This window comes from Castor canadensis, chromosome 1 (genome assembly GCF_047511655.1).
Source record: "Castor canadensis chromosome 1, mCasCan1.hap1v2, whole genome shotgun sequence".
Classification (NCBI taxonomy): Eukaryota; Metazoa; Chordata; class Mammalia; order Rodentia; family Castoridae; genus Castor; species Castor canadensis.
This window is the reverse complement of record NC_133386.1, coordinates 12,678,897-12,701,899: the sequence shown is the minus strand read 5'-3', so window position 1 is coordinate 12,701,899 and position 23,003 is coordinate 12,678,897. Positions and strand designations below refer to the sequence as shown.

The 23,003-nt window shown below is 37.3% G+C and overlaps 1 protein-coding gene across 1 annotated transcript in view; it reads left to right on the top strand.

Moving 5' to 3' along the window:
• Oprm1 (opioid receptor mu 1) overlaps positions 1–22,499 on the top strand; it is a 63,602-nt gene extending 41,103 nt beyond the window's left edge. Inside the window, exon 4 of the mRNA XM_020185147.2 lies at positions 15,423–22,499. Within this exon, the coding sequence (XP_020040736.1) occupies positions 15,423–15,461 (39 nt within the window). The 3' untranslated portion in view covers positions 15,462–22,499. The remainder of the gene's footprint in view (positions 1–15,422) is intronic.
• Positions 22,500–23,003: the final 504 nt, after the last annotated feature.

Sequence of the window (23,003 nt, the reverse complement as noted above, 5' to 3'; positions counted from 1 at the left end):
AAGTGGACAAAATGAGTAATAATTCCAGTCCAGAGAAGCCAGACAGAGGCCTTGGCTACTGTAGGACAGTGACACTTCCTCTTCACCACCTCCCGTCTCACTGTGCCCTTGTACCTCAGCTACTGCCCCTTCCCAGTGCATCCCAGGATCACCTTTTCTAATTGCCCACAAGACTCACGTAATACAACCCAGACGGATCTACCTTAGGGGACATTAATTCTCATACCCAGATATGAACTATTACTAAAATAAGGTAACTGGTACTCTCATAAGAGTATTCTATAATAATGGCAGATCCACTTCCACTAAAAGGAAATTATTAACTTGTTATGTCTCGCTTCTAATCCTGTCTCAGAAATAAAAGCCAGAAAGAAATGGCTTTCTACTCTCTTTGTTCTCGCTTATTTTTTTCCACATCAAGACCTCTAAAGAGCTGCTGCTTTTACTAAGCATCTTTTTTTCATGGCTATCAAAGTCTTATGAGTCACTTTAAAAGGATAGGGATTTAAATTGATTTTTACCCAATCAGGGGATGGATAACATGTTAAAGAATGCCGCCCAAAGCCCTGGGTCTTAAGCTAGGGTTCAAATCCTTTGCTCTGGAGTAAAATATTTCCATTGGGACAAGATGACCGTCATGAGAAAATATCGCTTTCCCCCTCAGTACCTCTCTGTCTTCTGGGCTCTTTAGGGTGTGGCCGCTTGGTAGTGTACTCCAGGCCACTGTTGGGACTGCTTGTCAGATATGACAAGCAGCCTCTCTCACTGGCCTCCTCCTTGTGGAAGCACCACACCCAGCTTGTCTGGTGGGGCATGAGTTAAACTCATCTGCCCTTCAGTTGCTGCCACACTGCCTTTGACTCCCTTCCAAATGCAGCGTTTTCACATCAGTTTGGTTCTTCCTCAGCCAGAGAGAGAAAGGATGCTAATTGGAGAAGTTCTGTTCTAAGTAACTAAAAGGTTTGCTTTAAAAATACATCCAATTAGAGCTTATCTTCCCCCACTGCCTCTGTGAAGTGGCATCGGTGTCAGATAATAGCAGAAACACATTATTCTGAAGTTGGCCGCCTCCCAAATGCCCAGCTGTGAGAGCTGGACAGAGAAAAAAGGCTGCTAGGAAAAGTGGAAAAGACATCCTGACATATTAAAAATTAAGATCAATCAAAGATCTCAATCCTAATTTCTACTGAAGTGTCATGATTAGGATAAAGGCAATTTCACACAGTCAATGGTGATCATTTCAGTAATACGTATCAAAATAATTCAGTTTGAGGGAGAAATCATAAACTATATGGCCATGTCTATAGTATTTATTTGATTAGTTGTACAAATTCAGAATCTGATAAACAGGTGTTTTGTTATTGTGAGGTTTTTGTTTGACATCATGATCCATTGTGTTACAAAACAAAGCTAATGGGATTTCTAGTAATGTTTCAACTACTTGTTAGAAGCTTGTTATGGTTAGAGATGTTTTGTCCTATCTATGTATTCGTATTTTTTTCCAAGGAATATATTATACTATCTCTGTCACATTTTAAGCACATTAGTTAACTTCATATTCTGCAGATCAAAGATCCAATATCAAAGCTTCCCAGGGTGTCTGTTTTCTGACAACTGTACACTGAGGCCATGTCCACACAGCGCAAAGTGAAGTGGCAATGTAGCAGTTATCCAGGTAATTTGATAAGCCATATGAGAAAATTCTGTGCCCAGAATAAGCTTTCAGCTATATTTACATAGTTAAGGGCATCTCCTGCTTTTTCTACAAAACAAGTGATTCCAAAATTTACTGACTTGAAGCAACCATTTATTTAGATTAGAATTATATGCATCAGTAATTTGAACCAGGCTTGCCTAGAGTATTCTTCCAGTCTTAGATGGGCTCACTCTGTAGTGGGTCACCACATGGGCTATTAGCTCATCCATGTAGGACAGACAGCCTCAGCAAGAATGGCCGGCTCCAAATGGCTCGCAGGTTCTTCTGAGAGAGAAAGAAACAGGAACAAAGCTTCTTGAGGCCCAGATTCAAAACTGGCAAAAGTCACTTCCATGTTTTTCATAGGTCAAGTCAAGTCACCACAGCAACCTTGATTCAATGAGGGAGGAATAATAGACTCCATCCCCAGCTGATCCAAGCTATAGTCACATTGCTAAGGAACATGAGTATGAGGAGAGGGGCTACCCATTGCTTCCTGAGCAGAAGCACATCTGTCTTGCTCCTTTTTGTCTACCTACCGTGGTGTCTGGTACATTGAAAAGTAGTCCAAAAACATCTGTTGAATGAATGAGTGATGGGAGAACTCATGGTATGTCAGAAGTAGAGGATGGGGAAATGATCTCTTTCTTGTGCACCAAGTAACAACCAAAGTGACTGTATTATACTCCGACATTAATTCAGGCTCATACTTAAGGAACAGGAAAATATTCACAGTAGGTCTTCTTCATTCTTCTCCCCCCAGACTTTGGTGTTCTGATCATAAATTGTACTTTTCACTTGTTTTCATATGTACCTGATAGTTGTTTGTTTGTTGAGACAAGGTTTCACTGTATAGCTCAGGCTTGCCTCAGACTTTCTATATAAACCAGGCTGACCTCAAATTCATGACCCTCCTGCCTCTGTCCCTCAAATTCTGGGATTGCATGCATGTACTGTGGGCCCAGCTTTCAACTAGTGGGCTTGATGAGACCAAGAGCTGAAGTCAGTGTTCTAAAGAGTCTTGCACTGACTATGAAGGAGGGGGAGGGAATGTTCGCCTATGTTTTTTGTTCATTCCAGGGCTGGCTTAGTGCTCCGGTTGTAGCATCCATGCCTGATTTATGTTCATCTTGTTGTCTTTGTGGCTTCTTGGTCTTTATTAGGTAGACCTAGGCATAAGCATTTATTTTCCATCTGCTCTAGTACAATTGAATTTGTCTGCCCTCATGCTATCCTGCTGCTGTCTTGTTGAACTCCACTTTGCTTCCCCAGTCACTGACCACTGCAGGTCCAAGGTAGACCTGAAATGTCGTTCCCTGCTCACCTGCCCTCCCTGCTTGGTTATACCCCAAACTTACTCTAACATGCATTTTCTTTTTTGGCAGCTAGGTGATGTTTGAAAACATTTCACATTATGTAGGAAGAAAAGCAGTTCTATTATATCTAATAGATAGGTAACTATTTAAATACTGACACTATAACCATAAGATAGACTACTATGACAGCCTAGAAATTAAGAGTGATTTCATTTCATGTGCATCATCACATCTGTTTACCATAACAACCCTGATGGGTTAGCATGAATAAATGCTCATGAAGGTCAAATGGTTATAGAAGGAGAAACAACTAGTAAAAGGCACAATCTAGACAAGCACCCAGACTTCCAATATCAGTTCAAAGCTCCTCTGGTTCCCATGCTATGGGCTTTTCAATTAGTATTACATGATCTCAGCCAGATTCTCAGACTTTACTGTGAGCTCCACAAAAATCTAAGCTCCAAAGAATTCCTTGAAGGCATTATAGCTCATTGTGTAAGGACAGAGGTCAAGAATCTGCATTTTGAACAACAAAAAAAAGACTAAACTGCAGGTTCCAATTTAAACTGTAGCTTTATCTCCAAATACTGCCATTTGTATTGGTTTGTGTACCTGGGGTAGCTATTGAATCAAGCTAATTGATATGAATTTTTTCACCAAATGAACCATGAGCTTTGCAAAATAATCTAGTTATCTTTGAATAAAGCCTTAACTTTCTAATATATCCCTCAGTGAGCATTACATAACAAAATCATGTAACAGCAGTAAAGCTAACATTATGGCATGCCCTGCTAATCCCCTGTCTGTCAAATGGCAACTCCATTCCTAATGCCTGGATTGCCGTTTTTAAAATACTTTCTTGACATTTCAATCAAAGGAGCATGTCAAGAAATTAGGAGATGCTTGCATTTGAATTAACTATACAACAATATTATCCCCAGCTAAACTAAAGACAGAGGCTTGATTTTTAAAATCAGCCACATCACTCTCAAAATCTGGATCCTGGTTTTTTATAAGCCATCTGTGGAAAGATAATTTGGGAAGGAAATGATTTCAATCCCATTACAAAAGTCCCCCATAAGAATAGCTCCCAAAATTACAGGACTGGACCACATTAATGCATATTTTGAGAATGAAACCAAAATGGCTTTTTTTTTCATTCTTTTGTTTAGAAGGAAAATGGTTCCGATTATCTTTGTGTGGATGTGTGGATGTGCGCACACTTGCCACCTTATGAATGTCTAGAATTAGAGAATCTGTAGGTTTAAAATTTTTTAAAAATCTCATTAGTAGCAGAAGAACCTGATATATTTCTGTCAAATAGCTATAATCTGGAAAGGTAAAATATTATATAATTAGAAATATGTTCTCAAAAATATTTGGCTTTAAGATATGAATAATGAGGGCTGGGATGTAGCTCGGTGGTACAGCGCTTGCCTAGCATGCGTGAGGCCCTGGGTTCGATCCCAGCACCAAAAAAAAAAAAAAAAGATATGAATAATGACATTTATTGATTAGTTTATAACTAGGAAGACATACCTTATTTAATCATATGAGTATGGTTTATAACCTCTACAGTTGAAGAAAACAATGTTTAAGAAAGTAACTTGCCCAGGGTCACAGTTTAAAAGTAGTGGCTGAGGATTAGCTCAAATTAAAATTAATTTTATAACCCAGACTCTTAATAAGTGTGCCTTACTACCTCCCATCTGTTCTCACTCTTCTGAATGATCTCTGGTCACTAATCTTTTAGGGAGGTTTAGTTTCAAAGATTGGATAAACATACTAATAATGGAGACATTTTATGTTTACTGTCCCAATTAATGTATGAAACTGATAAAATAGAGCAACATATTTTTCTTTTAAAAACTAATTTAAAATTGACTATCATCTTATTTAGATAAATTTAAGTGGTGAATTATTATTTTACAGTCATCTGTGATGAAAATATTCTCATTTATTAAGAGCTAGTAGTGGGAAACATGTCAATCTTTATTTTTTATGTAACATAATTTGGGGATCTAAATATGGAAGGTAAACATTTTCTCATTTAAATTCCTACAGCACCACACTGTTTTATTTCTACCTTTATGAATTTGAAAAGCAGTTTTCTAGTACTTTTTTAGCATTTTCATTATTTCCTCACATTAAAGGAATAACCATTTGAATGACCATGCCTTTAAATACTGAATGTCATTGTCATCACTGTATCTTTTGTTCGGTTGAAATAAATATTTGCAAATCATTACAGTTTTATAAAAGTTATAGGATCATTGTGGAAAGACATTGTGAGAACTATAAATTTCTAGAATACAGTATATAGTAATGATAATTTTCCTTTCTAATTGTTTTCCTGAAAATCAAGAACCTAGCACCACAACTTTTCTCAAACTTGTCCCTTTGGAAATGGAAAGGATATATGACATGTCACTTTTTCATGGAATTTTTAAATACCGCAAATGAGGTTTGCAGTATAACTATCACGCACTTTAACAACTGAAACTTGTTCTGGTTGTTACAGAAATTCAATAGGACAAATAGACTTTCAAATGGTTAGTGATGAGTAAATATCAACATCTAAATATCAATAATACAACTGGATTTATCAAACAGATAGACAGTAGTCCCATTTACTAGAAGATTGGTACTGAAAAGGATCATCTCCAAACTTTGTCTCCTTCCTGATGGGGATATTTTAGGCCAGAAATGTATTTTTAATGTATGTCTCTTTCCTAAAAATAAAATGATGATAATGAAGTTTTTCCAAATACCTGGATTTCAAATAACTTGAAAATTTTCTGTAACTAAACAAAAGTCAGATAATTTTATTTTTATATAAACCCTAGTGTTTAAATTTAATTTGAAAATGTAAGTAAGTAGAGGAAAACTTTATTATTAGATAAGAAGATAAAATATAAAATTCTACATTGCTCAATTATTTACCTGGAATGTACCACTGACCAAACAAACATCCTTGAGTAGGTTTTTTAAATGCTCTGTGTTTCAGTTTCCCCATCCAGAACAGAATTCACCACGTAAGTTTGATGCAAGCATGATTATCTAAGAAAGTATTAGGACAAGTCACTCAGTGAGACTACTATTTTCATCTTTCCTTTCCTTTTCCCCAAAACTGAATTATATTCTTTATTAAGAAACATTTGGAGGAGTGAAATTATATGCATTGTGATGCAACCCAAGTCTTCTGCTTGGCAATAGCGACATTTGGGGGAGATAGTCCTTTGTCATGAGCAATATACATTGCAGGAAGTTCCACAGCATCACTGATCTCTTCCCACTAAATGCCAAAGCATCCATCCACCTCCACTGTTACAACCAAAATGTCTCCAGATATTGCCAAATGACCTCGGGCGGAAGGCGAGAGCAGAGGATCACATGAGAACACTTGATCTAATCCGTGATCAACTGTGTTTAATAGATGAAAAAGCACCAAGGTCCAAATTAGTCATGATGTTCTTAAAGTAGTGCTTGAGAGTTGGAACTAGACCCTGGGTGTCCTGAATTTAGTCTAATTCTTTTCTGAAACATCACAGATTTCTCAAAAGAAATCTTTCTTCTGTACTAAAGAAGACTGTTTAAAGTTGCAAGGAAAAAGCTTCAGTATTAATGGAACACAAGAGGAAGACACGATTCTTCAGCCCTTATATCATTTCAAGCTTTCCTCTCAGAGAATGATCTGCAGCCTGCACCACTATTAAGACAGAATTAAAGGCCAAACAAGGTGAAGATGTTGTTAGAGAGCCCTGAGAGCTCTGAATGAGGTCAAATCTCCTGCTGATATTAAAGTATTAAGAGAACGTGTAGGTTAGACACAATTATTGAAACAGAAATCACAATCTACGAAGCAAATTAAAAATGACAGGAGACCTGGGAAACTCAGATAAAGAAATAGAATACCAAGATTAATGGAACATTTTAGTAACCAAAAAAAAAAAAACCCACAAAATCTCTAACTTTATAAGGTTGATTTCTCTGGTTTTGTAGGTTAGATCAAATTATTAAAATGGATTCTATGAACACCAAGAAAGGAAGCAAGTAACTAAAGAAACAAGATCAAATTAATTTTCTTAAAGAATTACTAGACAGAGATACCAGGTAAACTCAATATTAATAGTGTTTTTAACAATACATTTGACAATCTCTCATTAATTTCTATAATACCATAGTATGTTTAATTATGATCTGAATATAATGATACAGCGACATAGGTTCATAAACTTTTAACTGACTCTAGTCTTAAGAGTCTTAATCAGTCTCATTCATGAGTAACCTGCCTGATAGGATAAGTCACCAAAAATACTAGAAAAGTAAGCCAAAACTAAAAGTACCATAGTTTCTAGAGAAAAAAATTAGCCCAAAAATTCAACCATAGAAACAGAATAAGTGTGATAGCATGTACTTTTAAAAGTCATAGAGGTTTTGTTTCATGGCCAATGATTTGATCTAGGCCATCTAAACCATTGCAATTATAGATATCAACATAATTCTAGGGCCTAGGACCAAAGAAATATTACGCTCACTGTGAAAGCATGGAACTATAACACTTCCGGAATGAAATAAGCAAATGAGATGAGTTCAGCAATAAGCAAGCAAAATGATGAAGGGTGCACATGATTATCAGAGATACAAAAGACCCCAAAAGGACAAGGTATTTACAACATACTTAAAAGGATGTGAATAAGAAGTCCTTTATCCATTATAACCTCACTAATTAAAGCCAATGAGTAGAAGTTACAGGGAAAGCTATTTCAATACAACCAAAGAAAAAAGTTTCATTGTTTTTTAGTCACTTTACTGTGGTATAATTGACATGCAAAAAATATGTACCTACTTAATATATGCAACTTGATGAGTTTAGAAAAACATTTTCTAACCTTTCAGACACAGAAATTTCCTTGCTACCATACATTGCTGATGTTTGAATATCAGCATTTTGCCTACCTGATAAAAATATTGAGAGAACTGGGGTATTAATTTGATGACTGGGATATCAGAGGGAATGAGTCTTTGAATAAGATTTTCAGTTCTGCTAGTTCTAATGAGTTCTGGTAAAACACTACTAAAGTAACCTGTCAATGCAGTCCATGATAAGGAAGATCTATAGAAAAAATTGAGGCTATGTTGCCCATCTTATTTTAATCATGGGCATGAATACAATGCGTTAGCATTCTAAATATAATGTATGTACATGCTGTATGCATATACATTTATCATTTGCTAAGCCACAGTTATTAAAGTTGTATTTGCATCAGCAAAGTTGTTCAAGAAACACCTTACAACTTCTCACAGGATGAAGGTCTCACTGACAGGTTTGAAAAATCCCACCATAGACCACCAGTCCCAGTTAGCTATGAATCTATTTGAAGTTCTATGTTTTGCTGGAATAAAGGGTAATATTTCAGAATTCCAGATATTAACTTTGATTCTAAAGTTGATTGTCAAATTCATATTCTCACTCATTTAAAATAATTTCTCTAAATAGTTCAGTATAATAATTGATCTAAATAGTTAAATATATAAACAAAATGCTAAAACTTCATTTTTCTGAAAATAGAGCAGGTTGTGTTTTGTTTGGGTTTTCATGTTTGTTTTGCTCTGTTTTGAAGCTTGCCACTTTCTGGTTATAATTATAAAGAAAATAGCTACTTAGCTTTGGGATGTGTTTTCACTGAATAAATTACACATTGCTAAGAGTAAATTTTATAATTGACACATTCTTTTGTTTTGAATAAAATGTCTTTGCAGAAAATAAATTACTTTGAAAGGCATGCATCCTCAACTATGAGAAGCATATCAAAGATTAAATATTATAATTTTTTTTTATAAAAAATACAAAGTTGGAAGCCAGGGTTCAGATGCTAACCCTATATATATCCACCTGACAGAGTCTGACATCCCATGCCAGGGCTTGTTTCAAGGATCTCTTCATGAGCTGGATTTTCTCAGCTTCTTTGAATTGTCCAAGAACTAGGAGTATCATCGGGACGTGATTGAATGTCCCATTCAGACTCTGGGGCCAACTTTAGTTAATGGACTTTTTCTTTTATGAGCAAAAAGATTTACTCTATTGACCAAAATAAGTCCTTATTAAAGGCAGATCAAGTCTGCATGTTTGAACTACCACATTATCTATGTTTCCTTGAATTTTTCATTAGTGAAGTTGAAACCTTATACTAGAAATCACAATATGTCTGATTTAGGCAACCAAGCTTAGAAAAAGGTAGGTGGAGATCTGTACTGATGAGTCATCAACTCCACAGGGGTTTGATGTGACTGCCTTTTTATGGCTTCTGTAATGAATGACATTTTTGAAGTCTATTACCGGCTGAAACTGATCAGCTTCAAAAGTACCTAATTCAGTTATTGGCTTCAACTGGAACTTTGGACGGCATCACAAACAGGGAGGAAAAAATGGAAGTGCAGGAGATTAGTGGGAAAGTTTTTTGAAGATCAGTGTTTTTCATTCAGTGCACTTGGGCATCCCTCCCCTCAAGCCTTCTGCCTCTTTCCATAGGTTGATGAAGTTGAAAAACAGAATCTCTTAAATTTCCTCCAGCTCTAAAACTGCAGGAAAGACACCAATTTTTGTATGGAGGGGGGAGACTAAAAGTGCCTTAAATCAGCTTCAGTTTGAAGCTTAAAAGCTTTTTAAACATTTTATTTTAAAAAATAGGCCAAAAGACAGACCATAGGGATTTTCTTGTTGACTTCCTGGAAAAATTACAACAGTTTAAAAAGCAGTTGACAAAAAAAATAGAAAACTGACCGTAGAGAACTGTATTCTATCTGTGTATTTATTGTATGTGTCTAAGTATTGTATCTAATGTCAAATGTCAAGTCTACTGAAATGTATAACTGTACTGTGATTATTGTCAGGAAAGAAGCCCAGCCATAGAAAATGACAAAGAGTTTCAAGACTCCAAAGGAGATATCTCAACAAGCAAGCAGGTCAGCTTGTCACAACTCTATGGGTGACAACAATAGATAATGTGATTCAATGGACAAGAGAAAAGAGTTTATCACTACACAGTAAACAACAGGAGCATCAGCATGGTAGTGTCAGTTCCCTTGCCACCATATCTCTTGGCATGACACCATGGGCCCAAATTGCTGCTCCCATACAGTGTATTATATCATAACTGAAGAACCCAGAGATAAGTGTTCAGCAACTTTTGTAGCAAACAGTAAGCAAACCAATCTTCCTCACCGAAAAGCAAGAGTCACAAAATGGTTATTTTGTGGCCCTCATGTGTTTGATCAGTAAAGATTCTAAACTGACTGTATGACTAGCTAGGGAAACAACTCATGATCAGAAGGCAAAAAGGTCTTGCTCAGTCAGCAAGACGGGAAGGGATACCCAGAGGACTGCATCTCCCAGTAATCCTGCTGTCAGCCTGGAATATTCTTAGCCAAACTTAAATTTCCATGTGACAATGGCAGGCTGGTGGAGTGGCTCAAGCAGTAAGTGCACCTGCATAGCAAGCATGAAGCCCTGAGTTCAAACCCCAGTGCTACCAAAAAATATATAAAAAAGTATAACCTTAAAGAGATTTCAAAAAGTGCTTGTATTGATTTATTAAGGCTGCCATAACAAAATACCATATACATGGTGGCTTAAACAACAGAATTCTTTAGTTCAAACTCCAGTATCACCAAAAAAAGAAAAGAAATCTCTCATATGACAATGCCACCACATCAGCAAGTTAAATTAGACATACTTACAAACACCAGGACCCAAACTGTCCTAATTATTTCAATCAACACTGAGTTGGGGTTACTATTAACAGAATCCCATGTATAGGGAAAGGTGAGTCTGTAGTATTGACCTTAATCACTCACTCCAGGATCCAAGACTCAACTAAATCCAAGAGAAGACTAATAGGTCTTATTTTGGATGAATTTCTAGATTCCTTTCTTAGGTATGCACAGATTATGGTTCCAAGCCACAGGTATTAATCTAAACATAAACAGAAGCAGTTAGCAACCATATAAACCTTCCCCATTTACCCAGAATACTATCCAGAGCCAACAAACAATCTATTTACAACGAGTTCAAACTGAACTGCTGATTTTCTATGGTTCACTCTATCCCATTGACTACAGTAGTTAAATTTAATAATAGATTCCTGGCCTATCTCTAGAATGTAGACTCAGATGCCAGGAAAAGAGCAGAACAGCCTCATTTACCCAGGGATCCAATAAAGGGAATGTGATTCACGGAGTGGTGTCATTGCCAATAATTGCAGAGAGTCAAAGATGAGCCAAATAGCAGCACCTCCATCCCCAAGAAGAGCTATCCCATGGTCTTCTCTCTCCTACAGAAAAGTAATAGATTATTTCTATCCATTATTAATAAATAAACTGATTCAGATCACCATTACTTTGGTTTGCTTACACCATATGGTCACCAAGTGGTTGAATCCTAGACAGCCATGTATGGCATACACTAAGGCATTAAGGTACCAGGAGAGACATAGGAATTGGGATGAGCTTAACTAAAACAAGCTGTGTCCCTGTGGTTCCTGTACATGTCCAAGGAGGAATGGTTTTCAAGAGCTACTTTTGATAACATCAAGCACAGCAGAATAATTCAGAGTCAAGCATGCCAACAGGAATTTCTTGGCTCACAGCAGGATGGGAATGATAAATTCATCACAACTGTCACAAGTGCTTGCTTATCTCTGGTGGACCCTGTAATTATTTTGCCATACTGAGGGGCTAGAATTCAGAAACAAAAAGAGTGTTAATTATTTTCTGCTCCCAGCACCTCCAGGGTCTAAGGTGTCCTTCCCCCAATGAAATGGGTAGTGATACCTTAGTGACAGTGAGTCTAGAACCTAAAAATGTACCACTGGGTGAAGACTGACTTTCTTTTCAGACAACTGTAGTTCAAAGAGTTTCCATGGGTGGACTATGGGACAGCCTACTGCACTGACTCCAGTGCCACCTAATGCTGAAGGCCTCAGCCTTATTGGCAAATGTCCAATTAACTGATATGTGTAATTCAACAAAATGGATAAATAAAACCTCCATAGTCCGACTAAGTGTCAGGCTTCTTTTCTGATAGCGAGGAGACAGTGCTTCCTAGAATGTTTTCTGCACTTTCTCTGTGATCAGTCCAAATTATTTCCAAGATTTTGACATGGGTGACTGATCCTTGTGTCTTATCAGAATTAATAAGCCTTTCTGAGCTTTCATGTTGCATAGCATCTATTAAATCTATTGGGGCCTATCAAAATAATATCATCAATATAGTAGGACCAACTCATCTAAAAATAGAGAAGCGTGGCCTATGTTTTGACTCTCCCATTTGGTGGCAAATGGCAGGAGAATTCAAGTAGTGCTTCAGCAGCACAGGAACATGCTTTGTCAGCCAAGCCAGTGGGGTAGTCTTCACCTTTGGGTCCAAAAAGTATTAAGAAAAAGAGAAGACCAAAGTCCATGATGGCATTGACAGAAGCTATCATGGGCAATTGATTTATTTATAGCCACAGTGTCTGAATACCCAGGACTACAGGCTATCATCTGAAGCAGCCAGCACCATAATGTCAACTGAATTTAGGAGGTAATCATCTACCATAAGTCTCCAGATTCATTAGCTCTCTTTTACTGGCCACACAGGGCTAGGATATGGAGATGCTGCCTTTTTCATTAGTCTTGTTGCATTTATATCCTTAATCAAGGCTGAGTTTCCTTTTCTTATCCTAGAATTCAAATAATTTAATTTTAAAACACGGAAGAGAGTCAAAGCTAGGATGTGACGCCCTGCATGTGCCCCATCATTACCTCTCTCCAAGGGGCTTTTACAGAACAGGAAAATCTTCGCTAGGCACCATGAGCATTCACAGAGCAAGCATGCAAATTAACAATACCTGTTATCAATCAGCTGTGGGAGCTGCAAAACTAGCACCTATTGGTCACAAATACTTCTTGTCCCATTTTACTTATTCTGTTTCAAATCTACCTGATTAATGTGTAGTTGCCCCTCAAGAGAACCTAGTGCTTAGTGATTCTATCAGGGATATTGAAAAGAGACATGAAAGTTCCTATTCTCCCACCCCTGAACTCTCCTGGCATGCCCATTGTGACCTCTGTAGAGTGTAAGGCCCTAAGGCCCTAAGTCACCACAGCTGCCAGGATCTCCTAGCAAAGAACATGGTAGAGTCTTCTACTTTGCAGACAGGAAAATCTTAAAAACTCAACAGTCATGCTCTGATAGGGGTCTTTCTTTCCAGGACAGACTGAATCTTGAGCCGCATCAGTCCTCAGGCTTTTAACAGTTTTCTCCATGGAATTTCATGCAGTTTTGCTGATCTTAAGGTAGTCTCCTTGGATTGACCATAATGTAGTCATCAAAACAGAAATCCAGAGTAGCAAACCTCATTATGGGGCATAAATCTATCTCGAAGAAATGATATGCACAGTGGCTTAATCATAGGGTTTTGTGTGAGACGGCGTGGTGCTACTGCTGACCCTAAGAGCATAACCTTCCTCACCATTTCATCACAGTGATGCAGCACCTCACAGCTCCTCAGCCTGTTCATCAAAACGTCCCAGATGATCTTACCCCTCACTATGGGCCTGCATCTTAGAGCTCTCTCTGGGAACATGTTGTTTCTGATCTTTCTACTTGTGACTTAGAATTCAGTGCAGCTGTGCCTTTCTCCGCGATGGAGCATAGGCAGTAACCAGAATGGTTTGTTATATTCTTCCCCTTACCTCTCAGCCTCGCTGGTTGACACAACACATTTTCATCAACAGGGAGGACAAATGTGAGCCATTCACAGCCATCTTCTATACCACTTGGGCCACAATAATTGTTCGCAGCTCCAGGGAATTTCCAATGTCCATGAACACAGCCTTTGAGTCTTTGCCTTTTTTTTAAGTTCTTGTCTATCTTAGCATACTGAACTTTATGCCACTTTGGCAAGAATCTCAACCTCTGAAAAGATGACATAAAAGTAACAAGACTCCAAGGACATGACTAAGCAAGCAAGCAAGTTCATGATAGCATGACAAACAGCAGAAGCCTGAGCGTGGTGGTGCCATCTCCCCTTCCCACAAATCCTGCTGGGCAATGGGATGGCACCAGATGGCAGTCACAGTTGAAAGATCCAGAACCAGAGATCCAGAGCCAAAGCCTCAGCACCTGGAGGAGCACTAAACAAGCCTTCTCCAAGAGCAGATGTTCACACAATGGTCAGTGCTGTGCTTGCCTGGGCGACTTCACTGTCTGCATGATGAGCGACATATGTGGCCAGAGTCAGGGACAGCTGCTTTATGCACAGTCAGCAAGGGTGTTCAGGGACCCTCTAGCCCATGGTGGCCTGCCTCTTCCAATGGTGACAGCGATCAGATATATCCTTGGCACTTAGGAAACACATACAGAAATTTTGGGGGTAAAGGGTCAATGTGATATCCAATGATTCAGAAAGATAATGTGGATGTAAGAGAGGCAGGGAGAGGAGAGAGAGAGGGAAAAAAAGGGAGAGAAAGAGTCAGAGGGTTACACTCAGAGAATGAGAGAGATCTGGAGAGGAGAGAGGGAAAGCGAGCAAGTCAGTTACAAAACAAACAGGCTGATTGGTAACAGTAGGTGGAGCTGGACAGCAGGTAAGCAAGTGTTCTTGGTACCATTGAATTCTTGCACCTTTCCTGAAGTTTGAAATTTACCAAAATAAAGTTTAAAAAATTTTCTTCCAGCCCTTTATACTTATACTGCAAATACCACCTTTTCTCCTCACCAAAATTATAGCAGTGAAAGCAACAATTATTTGTCAATTGTGAGACTTGCTCTATTCCAATCATCACCTTCTCTTATTTGAAAATAGCAAGCCACATTTTTTGTGTGCATGAGCAAATATATTGTTCAACATATGTGCTAGCTTTATAGTGGGGTGTGGTGGGGATGTACTTCAAATTAGTTACTTCAGGAAAAATAAAACATTAATGTTGAGAATTGGGTAAGAAATAAAAATCTCTTTGTCTAGAAATAAAGAACAATAAAAGTATTAGCTTTCTTTTTGAAATTTTGGTCAAGTCATACATGATTTGAAGATAAAGGAGGAAGGTAAAGAATGGTGGGAGAAAAAGAGTTTGGTTTAAAATGTATTTTTTAATGATAATATCAACAACATCTCTATAATAACCAGTATATAATTCTTCAGTAGTCTATACACAAAAGAATATTTATGATGACCCAAAAGATATTCCTAATGACTGAACATATTAATTAATGTCTTGCCATTTAGGAAAAACTCTGAGGTTTTCAGGTGAAAGTATATATGATGATCCTCAATACAGTTCCTACATACAGAAGATGTTCAATAAATGTTTACTGCAAGCAAATCTGAAACACTCACTATTTTTCCTTTTTTTTTCTCTCCTTTCAGCTAGAAAATCTGGAAGCAGAAACTGCTCCATTGCCCTAACTGGATCTCATGTCATCCAGACCCTCACTGAGCTTAGATGCCGCCATCTATGTGGAAGCAGACTGCTTAAAGAACGTGTAGGAGACTACACGTTCTTTTGAGTCATTGAAAGTCTTTCTTTTCTGGCTACTCCACCCTGCACATTGGAGGGATAGTCAAACAATACCAACCACTTGGAAGGAAAAGCATTCATCACACTAATGAGCCCAGCTTGTGTACATAATTATAAAGAAGACACCCAATGGGACCACAACTACTGTGTGTGGTATATGAATTGGGGTCATTTTAGAAGATGGCCCTTCTGTATGTAGTATTCTGTTTCAGCAAATATTTACAACCTCATCAAAGAAAAATCATCAATTTTAAATTCACTATAGTAAGTAACATGAAAAGTAAGTGCTACCTCTGATCCAAGCACCTTCTGCGGAAAGTCCCAGTCCCAGTTCTCTCTAGTCTTTTGTAACAGAATACATTGTTCTATTTTTGGCCTATAATATTCACCTTAAAATTATCATCTGGTTAAGACATCAGTTGCACCTCCATTTCTTGGTTTTCATATTGTTTAAAAGAACAGCAGCTTGCTCACCTCGCTCCATAATTGCAAGGAAAGAGATGAACTTGAAAGGTAATCTGACACTCCATGATGTGTCTGTCAGCTGCAAAATGGTTGATTCTTGCACCAAAAGTACTTCCTGAGAGTAACAATGAGGGATATCCCATCTCAAGCTTTCAGTGTTTGTTCTCCAGCTGTAAGTGAACAATTCCCTTACTGTCATCTAAGTGTTCACAAAAGTCAAGTTCAAGAAGTTACCCAGCGTGCTTATCGTTTCATCCTTACAGGAAGCCCACCATTAAAATGTGCTTTTCATTTCTCTGTAGTTTCTCCATACTGCATGCTCTCTTTACATATTGTTTTTTTTTAATTCAACTCAGAATTCTGACACCTTTTGAATCAATGTAAGAAAATGACAGATGTTTTTGAAAAGTGCCAAGAAAGTTAAATCATTTTTAAAAATACGAACCCAGTAAACTTAATCACAAGGCAATTTCAAATGTCCACATAGAAAAATGTGTCACCTATTTTTCAATCCTGTATAGTTCCTTGTACACAAAATATTAACAATGGCTTCAAACTATTTCCTTAAAGATTCGCTTTTATACAATGTCCTCACCAATATTTTGGTCTTTTTGATCTCTGCTAAATGTCAAGGTTTTCTTTGTAAAATGTCAATCTTCTAAGTAGTTTCCTTAAGACAATTCTCCTCTTTGACTGGATTTCTTCGTTATGACCCGCAGTAAAAAGTTGGCATGCTACCATTTATTTGATCTATGTAGCCAGCCAAATCAGGTGGCCCACGCCATGAAGCTCTCCACTTTGAACTTTTGTCAGCATTGATTAAATGAATCAAGTCCATTGCCATTATCTATGGAAATGGAAATAGAAAACAAGGTCTCTGTTTCCTTTATAAGTATTCCTGAGTCTACAAGCTGCCAGCAGATTCAACTGTACAGTGTTCATCAATCTAACAAGGCACAAATATGCACCAGACATCCAAAGGCAATGTTTCTGGAAGACAGCTGTCATGAATCAGAATAACTGAATTTCCTGTCTCAGAACTGATCGGTTGTAATTATGTGGCCCCAACCCATGTATCCATTAGAGGAGGAAAAAAAAACAAAAGCCAAGATAAGTGTTTTAATGTTCCTTGCTGATGAGCTGTTGTGTTTGCCTCTAATAACTTCCATCTCCTAGATATTATGTCCCAGGATAGACTTGCATTATGTTTAATGTTTTACATTTGCTAATCAAAGTAATTAAAACCAGAGCCTTAAAAAGATTGATAATTTTTAAGTGGATAATGCAAATGAAACACATTAAGAGAGAATGAAATATTCGTATGTAAGTTCTGGGGAGGAAAAATTCTTGCTTTTAATATGGTATGATAACATGAGTTCTCTCAAGGGATGACAGTATTGCTTTCTACTCATCTGCCTAATGACCCTCTCAAAGTATGAATTATCTGAAATGTGGTTGAAAGCAACTTAGTTTTGATGCAGGACTTCATCTATCCTTTTTCTACAAATGCCACGTGTGTGCACAAGGCTCTTCCATAGCATCTTTTGACCTCTACATAGAATATACAATGAAGAGGTTCATTTTAAAAATAAGAAACTGTAAAGTAAATAATATGTTGTCAATATTTTCCAAGAAAAAAAATTTTTTCATTGTAAATTTGTTAGAATACCTTAAAATTTCATGATAAATAAAGACACATCAACCCTGACTTAGGTGGGCTAAATAAGTCTCATGAAATCTAAAGATAACGAAAACATAAGCTTTTGACTTGTTCTTCCTTCTTATTACACCCTTGACCTTTTGGTTGGGGTTTCTTCCTCCTTTGGTATCCCAGAACTGCAGACTGCAAAAGTGAAGAGGGAGTTCTGCTGCTTTGTTTGATGACTTGCTGTGGAAATTCTACTTTATTGGGTCCTCTCTTCTTTTAGACTCAGCCTTCACTATATATTGCTTCTACCTCCTTCTCTTCTTACCAATCACTAGTAAGGAAAGAGAAAAGGATGTCAGACTTATCTGGGGAAAGAGTAATTTAAGGGATCAAAGAAGAGGACAGGAGGGTTCAGAAAGAGACTGGCTCATACTTTTGCTTTAAATCTTTTACTGTAATATTCTAGATCCGCCTTCATTTAATGACATCCAATAAAAGAGTTTAGTGGGCCAGGCATGCCTGGGCACTCTGGAAGCTAAGGCAGGAGGATCCTGAGTTTGAGGCCAGCCTAGGCCATACAAGGTGTTTCAGCCCAGCATAGGCTACATTGTGAGACCTTGTTTGGGGAAAAAAAAAAAAAAGCTCAGTGAAGACACTAAAAGCTTGAGTTGTAAGGTCATATAGATTGATATCCGAACACACATTAAGTTTTGGCTTGGTGGTTTTCACCAACATATTTTAAGCTCTGCTAACTTCAGTCTTCTTTTGAAAGTATGGATAGGGATAGCAACCTTCTTGGGTTGTGGTCAGGATCAAGTGAGATAATGATGTAAAAAACTTGCCCTACCAGGTGGTAAATGATTCATTTTTGCAGTGAAAACTCCCAAGTCCAAAAAAAGAGATAAACCTGTGGAATTTTCAGAGGCAACTCATATCACCATGGGCACAATCCCTGAAAAGGAACTCATTTTTCCCTGGTTTGAGATGGTGCCACATCCATAGAGAATAGTGCATGCGTGTTGCATCTAAGACCACTGGCACTGCGGTGCAAAGCAGCAGTCCATTAAAGGTCCCACCTCTGGATTCATCTATCCAGGAACCACTATGGCATTTCCTAAAGGAGAAGCAGATGAATCAAGTTCAGTTTAATTCAACCAATATTATTATGTCTTAGGCACTTGCATTACAAACACAAGGACCACCGACATTGAGATTTAGGACTATGAAGTGTGAGTAGGATGCATTGAAGATGCTTCCTATAACAAGGTACTTTTCATATATCATTAAATAAATACTGCATATATATTTTAAAGGATTTTTAGCATTTAGAAAATATTAAAATTAAATATATCAATCTTTGAAAGCACTTCTCAATTATATGAAAAGATGCTTCTAGACCCTGGACACATACTGTAAGAAAGAGAATTTTTCTGAGGTTCTTCTCATCACTCATTTAATAAAAATTTTTCAAGTCACTTTCCATTTCCTATAAGTTTTTAGTGAGAACTCCATTCAAATCTGTGATTGGAATTACACTTAAGCTTTACAAAGTAACAGAGGGAGGTGGGAGGTTACTACTTCCTCTGTGCTTCCAGAGAAACAACTGCATTCCAGAGCCAATCCACCTAGAAACTAAAGATTAGAGGTCTACACCCCCAGTCCCAGGCCCCTCACCTAGGGATCCATCTCTCTTACAGTGCAGATAAGAACTTTCTCCCTCTTTTCCTCCCTCCAGAAACTTAGTATGTCTCTTATCCCTTCACATCCAAAAGAGTTTTTTTATGCTGAAGCTTAAGTGAAACTCTGCTTCAATAGATGATGATGTTCCTAGAGCACACTACTAGATCTGAGGCAATGTAGAATTATTTATTTGGGAAATGCAAGCAAAGAATACGAAGAATCTATATAGGGAAAGAAAGGAAGGTACATAATACCACCATTGAAATTCTTTAACATCCCACCTTGCTGCTACCCTTCATCCTAAGAAATTATCTTTAAAAATACTCTGATGTTTTATAGAATAAGTAGCAATCTGTTCAAAGCTGAGAAAATTCTATAGGACCTATCAGACCTACCCAAGGCCAGAGCTGAGTGCAAGCAACTACACTAGATGGTCTTACAGCCCAGCATTTCAGGAGAATTTCTATCCATGTTGGAACAACACAGAAACAATGTCAGTCCTTTTATTAGTATAAAACAATGCCCAGTGTTAATCAGAACCATTCCATATGTTTCTGTAAACATGGATAGATTTATATTTTTCAGATAACATGTCTTCATGTTCCTGTTTTTCTTGGGATTTTGTTTGTTTGTTTGTTTGTTTACTTGGTTTTTGATTTTTGGTGGTATTGGGGTTAGAACTCCAGGCCTCAAGCTTTCTAAGCAAACACTGTAGCACTTGAGCAATGCCCACAATCCCTTTTCTTGGTGCTTTTTTTTTTTTTTGAAAGAATGGTAATATCATCTCATGAATAAGGGTACTACCATTTTTGTGATGGTTGAAATTGTCTTTACCTCTTTATCTCAATGAGTTATTACCATCCAGTGTTATTTCATGCATAAAATATAGTTTGCTTCTTACCCCAAAATCATGCTTACAAAATCTAAGCATGTGCAGTTGAAAAGGAGATTAAATTTCAACAAAGAGTATTATATTCTTAACAGTATATATTCGTTTCCTATAAAGAAAAAGCTATATTTGTTTTCCAATTTCAGAAAGATAGTACAGAAGTCCTTTTGGAAACAAACAGGAAAATTCCTCTTAATATTGTCACATGTACTGTAATAGGAATGTTTAGCAACCATAAAACCTTTCAGGAAAAGGTTGTTTTAAATATTGCCTATGAATTCCTTCTTCTATCTTGCAATTTGGTTTTTGAAAGGACTTAAGTCTTAAAAGCAGGCTTATATTCCATTTGCTTTCAAATCTCTTTAAACTTCTGTTGTTTTGCTTCAAATATATAAATGTTTTATTTAATTGGCATTACTCACTAATGTTAGGAAATTTTCTGTGAATACACAGCATTACAAAATACCACATGGAAATGAGAGGGGAAGTGGTGTAAACCAAGGAAGATAAAGGGAAAAGAGGAAGGGAGGAAATAAAGGCAATGACTTTTCCTGAGAGTCTGGACAAAACTGAGCATTGTCATATACACCAAATAGCAGGAATGAGCTTGGTAAACTTAAACACAGTAAAACTGCTTTAATTAACATATATGAGAGAGAAGGGAGGGGATATTATATTCAATGTGACCTGGTGGTTGTGATTTTACTGCCCAAGAGAAAAAGGCAGAGGACTCTCTGGGGAGGAAATCAACGATTATTTTTCTTCATTTCATGGAGAGCAAAAGTGCCCCAACACTTCAAAATACATGCAGAATCCAGGTGCCTCACAGGCTTTTCTTGCCCTCACTTCCTGAATGCCTGTTCTTTATTTACCCATTTTTTCAGAAGTTTCTGTTTGTCTGTTTGTTTGCATGCTTGTTTTTGCTTTTGTTTTTGATTTGGAGGTGTTTTGGTTGCTGTTCTTATTTGTTGTTTTGTTCAAGACTTTTTACTTCTCCCAGAATGTCTGTCCTTACACATGTGTTCCCATTTAGAACCATGTTTGTCAACCCTTCCTCTGTTTTCGCTCCTGAATGGATTGCTTTTTGCAATGACCAGAATAGGAAGTCAGCAGTGCCAAGTGAGATGAGCCCGAGCTCCCAGCTTGACATCATGGCAAGTCACCCACATTACTCATGTCTCCTAATGAGGGCTCCCTTCTCTCCACCCCTTTCACTGTAGAACCAGTCAGAATTCAATGTCCAAAAACCTACTAGGCAAGAAACCCATCAGCTGATTCTGGTTCTCCTGTATCTCCGCAGGTGGTAAACTGCAGGAGTCCACTCAGAAAACAGGAAAATAACAAGGCTTTCCCATTACTATCTTTGGCTGTGATACAATTTGTTCCCATCTGCCCCCAGGCTCACCCCTGTTCTGACTCAGTGGGGAGCTGCTACTGATCACTGCTATATTAATGCAAAACTCATTTGCTGTATGGAAATTCAGGGCCCTTTTTTCTCAAGGGAATAGAGAAAATCAACAGACCTCCTACCCATCTGGTACTTTCCATGCAAGCTACTGCATCTATATAAATTAGATTGAAGTAACAGGTTATTTTCAGGATTTATAAACTCAATATTGCAAATAGTGATCTAGCAAGTGCTCTCAGAATCTCCTTGCTAACTATGAATCAAATGCGTAACTTGTACATTGTTTAGAGGAAAGAGAACAAGAAGAAAATAAATTGAGTTAACCTGAAGAGATTCCCAGTGATTCTTGGTTTTTTGTTTTTTATAAACTCCATCCAATTTATTGAAGCAATAAAAACAGAGGTAGAGTAAATCCTGATTGTGTGATTCCCTTTTCACTTTCATAGCCAAATCTTATCATAACCAAAGCTATAAACCAAATTATATAATACAATTCCTAATGACTAATGATCCATCCAGTGTAAGTGATGTTCAGTACAACAAATTCCAGTGAAATCTGACATCTGGAACAGTCCATTGAGGTTTTTTACTCAGATATTGCTTGACACAGGTACATGGATATGAATATAAAATACAAATATCTGTGTTGGAGCATCATTTTTCTCATGAGAAGCTTCCAGTAGAAAATTGAGAGATCAATTTGGTTACTGTTTTCTTATTGATTCTGAAGATAGTCGTAGCATCATGCTGGCTGTTCTCTAACTAACCAATTTCTCACTTGAAGACCGCTGGAAACAGCAATTAAAGACATTATGAGGAAAAAGGTTACCTTATATTTCCTGCAGAACTGAGTGAGAAGAAAGAGGCATCCAGCAAATGGTAACTGCCAGGGAAGGGCTATTCTATTTCTGACATAAATTTTAAAATGAGAAGGGTTTCTTCTGGCTCTGTTTTTGCATAGTGCACAGATACCTTTGAAAAATACAGAAAATAATGCTAGATTAGATCTATAAACTTCAATCAATTTTCTCTATCATATGAATGGAGAAGAGAAGCTTTGACCTATCTCTATATTTTATAACAATATTTTGAAGCATAAGAACCTTACATCAACATCATACAATATTGGAGACTCCCACATACAAATGTAATTAGAATTTTATTGCCCACAGTTTGACAAAATTCATTACAGAAACTAATATGCTATTACTACTTTTAGATGTGAATTTTATTTCTCAAAAAATATGAACATTCATTTAAAACATAATTCTGTACATATTCTTGAAACATATTTATTTAGCTCAAGGCCTGACAAATATGTCATCTCAGACCATTGGGAA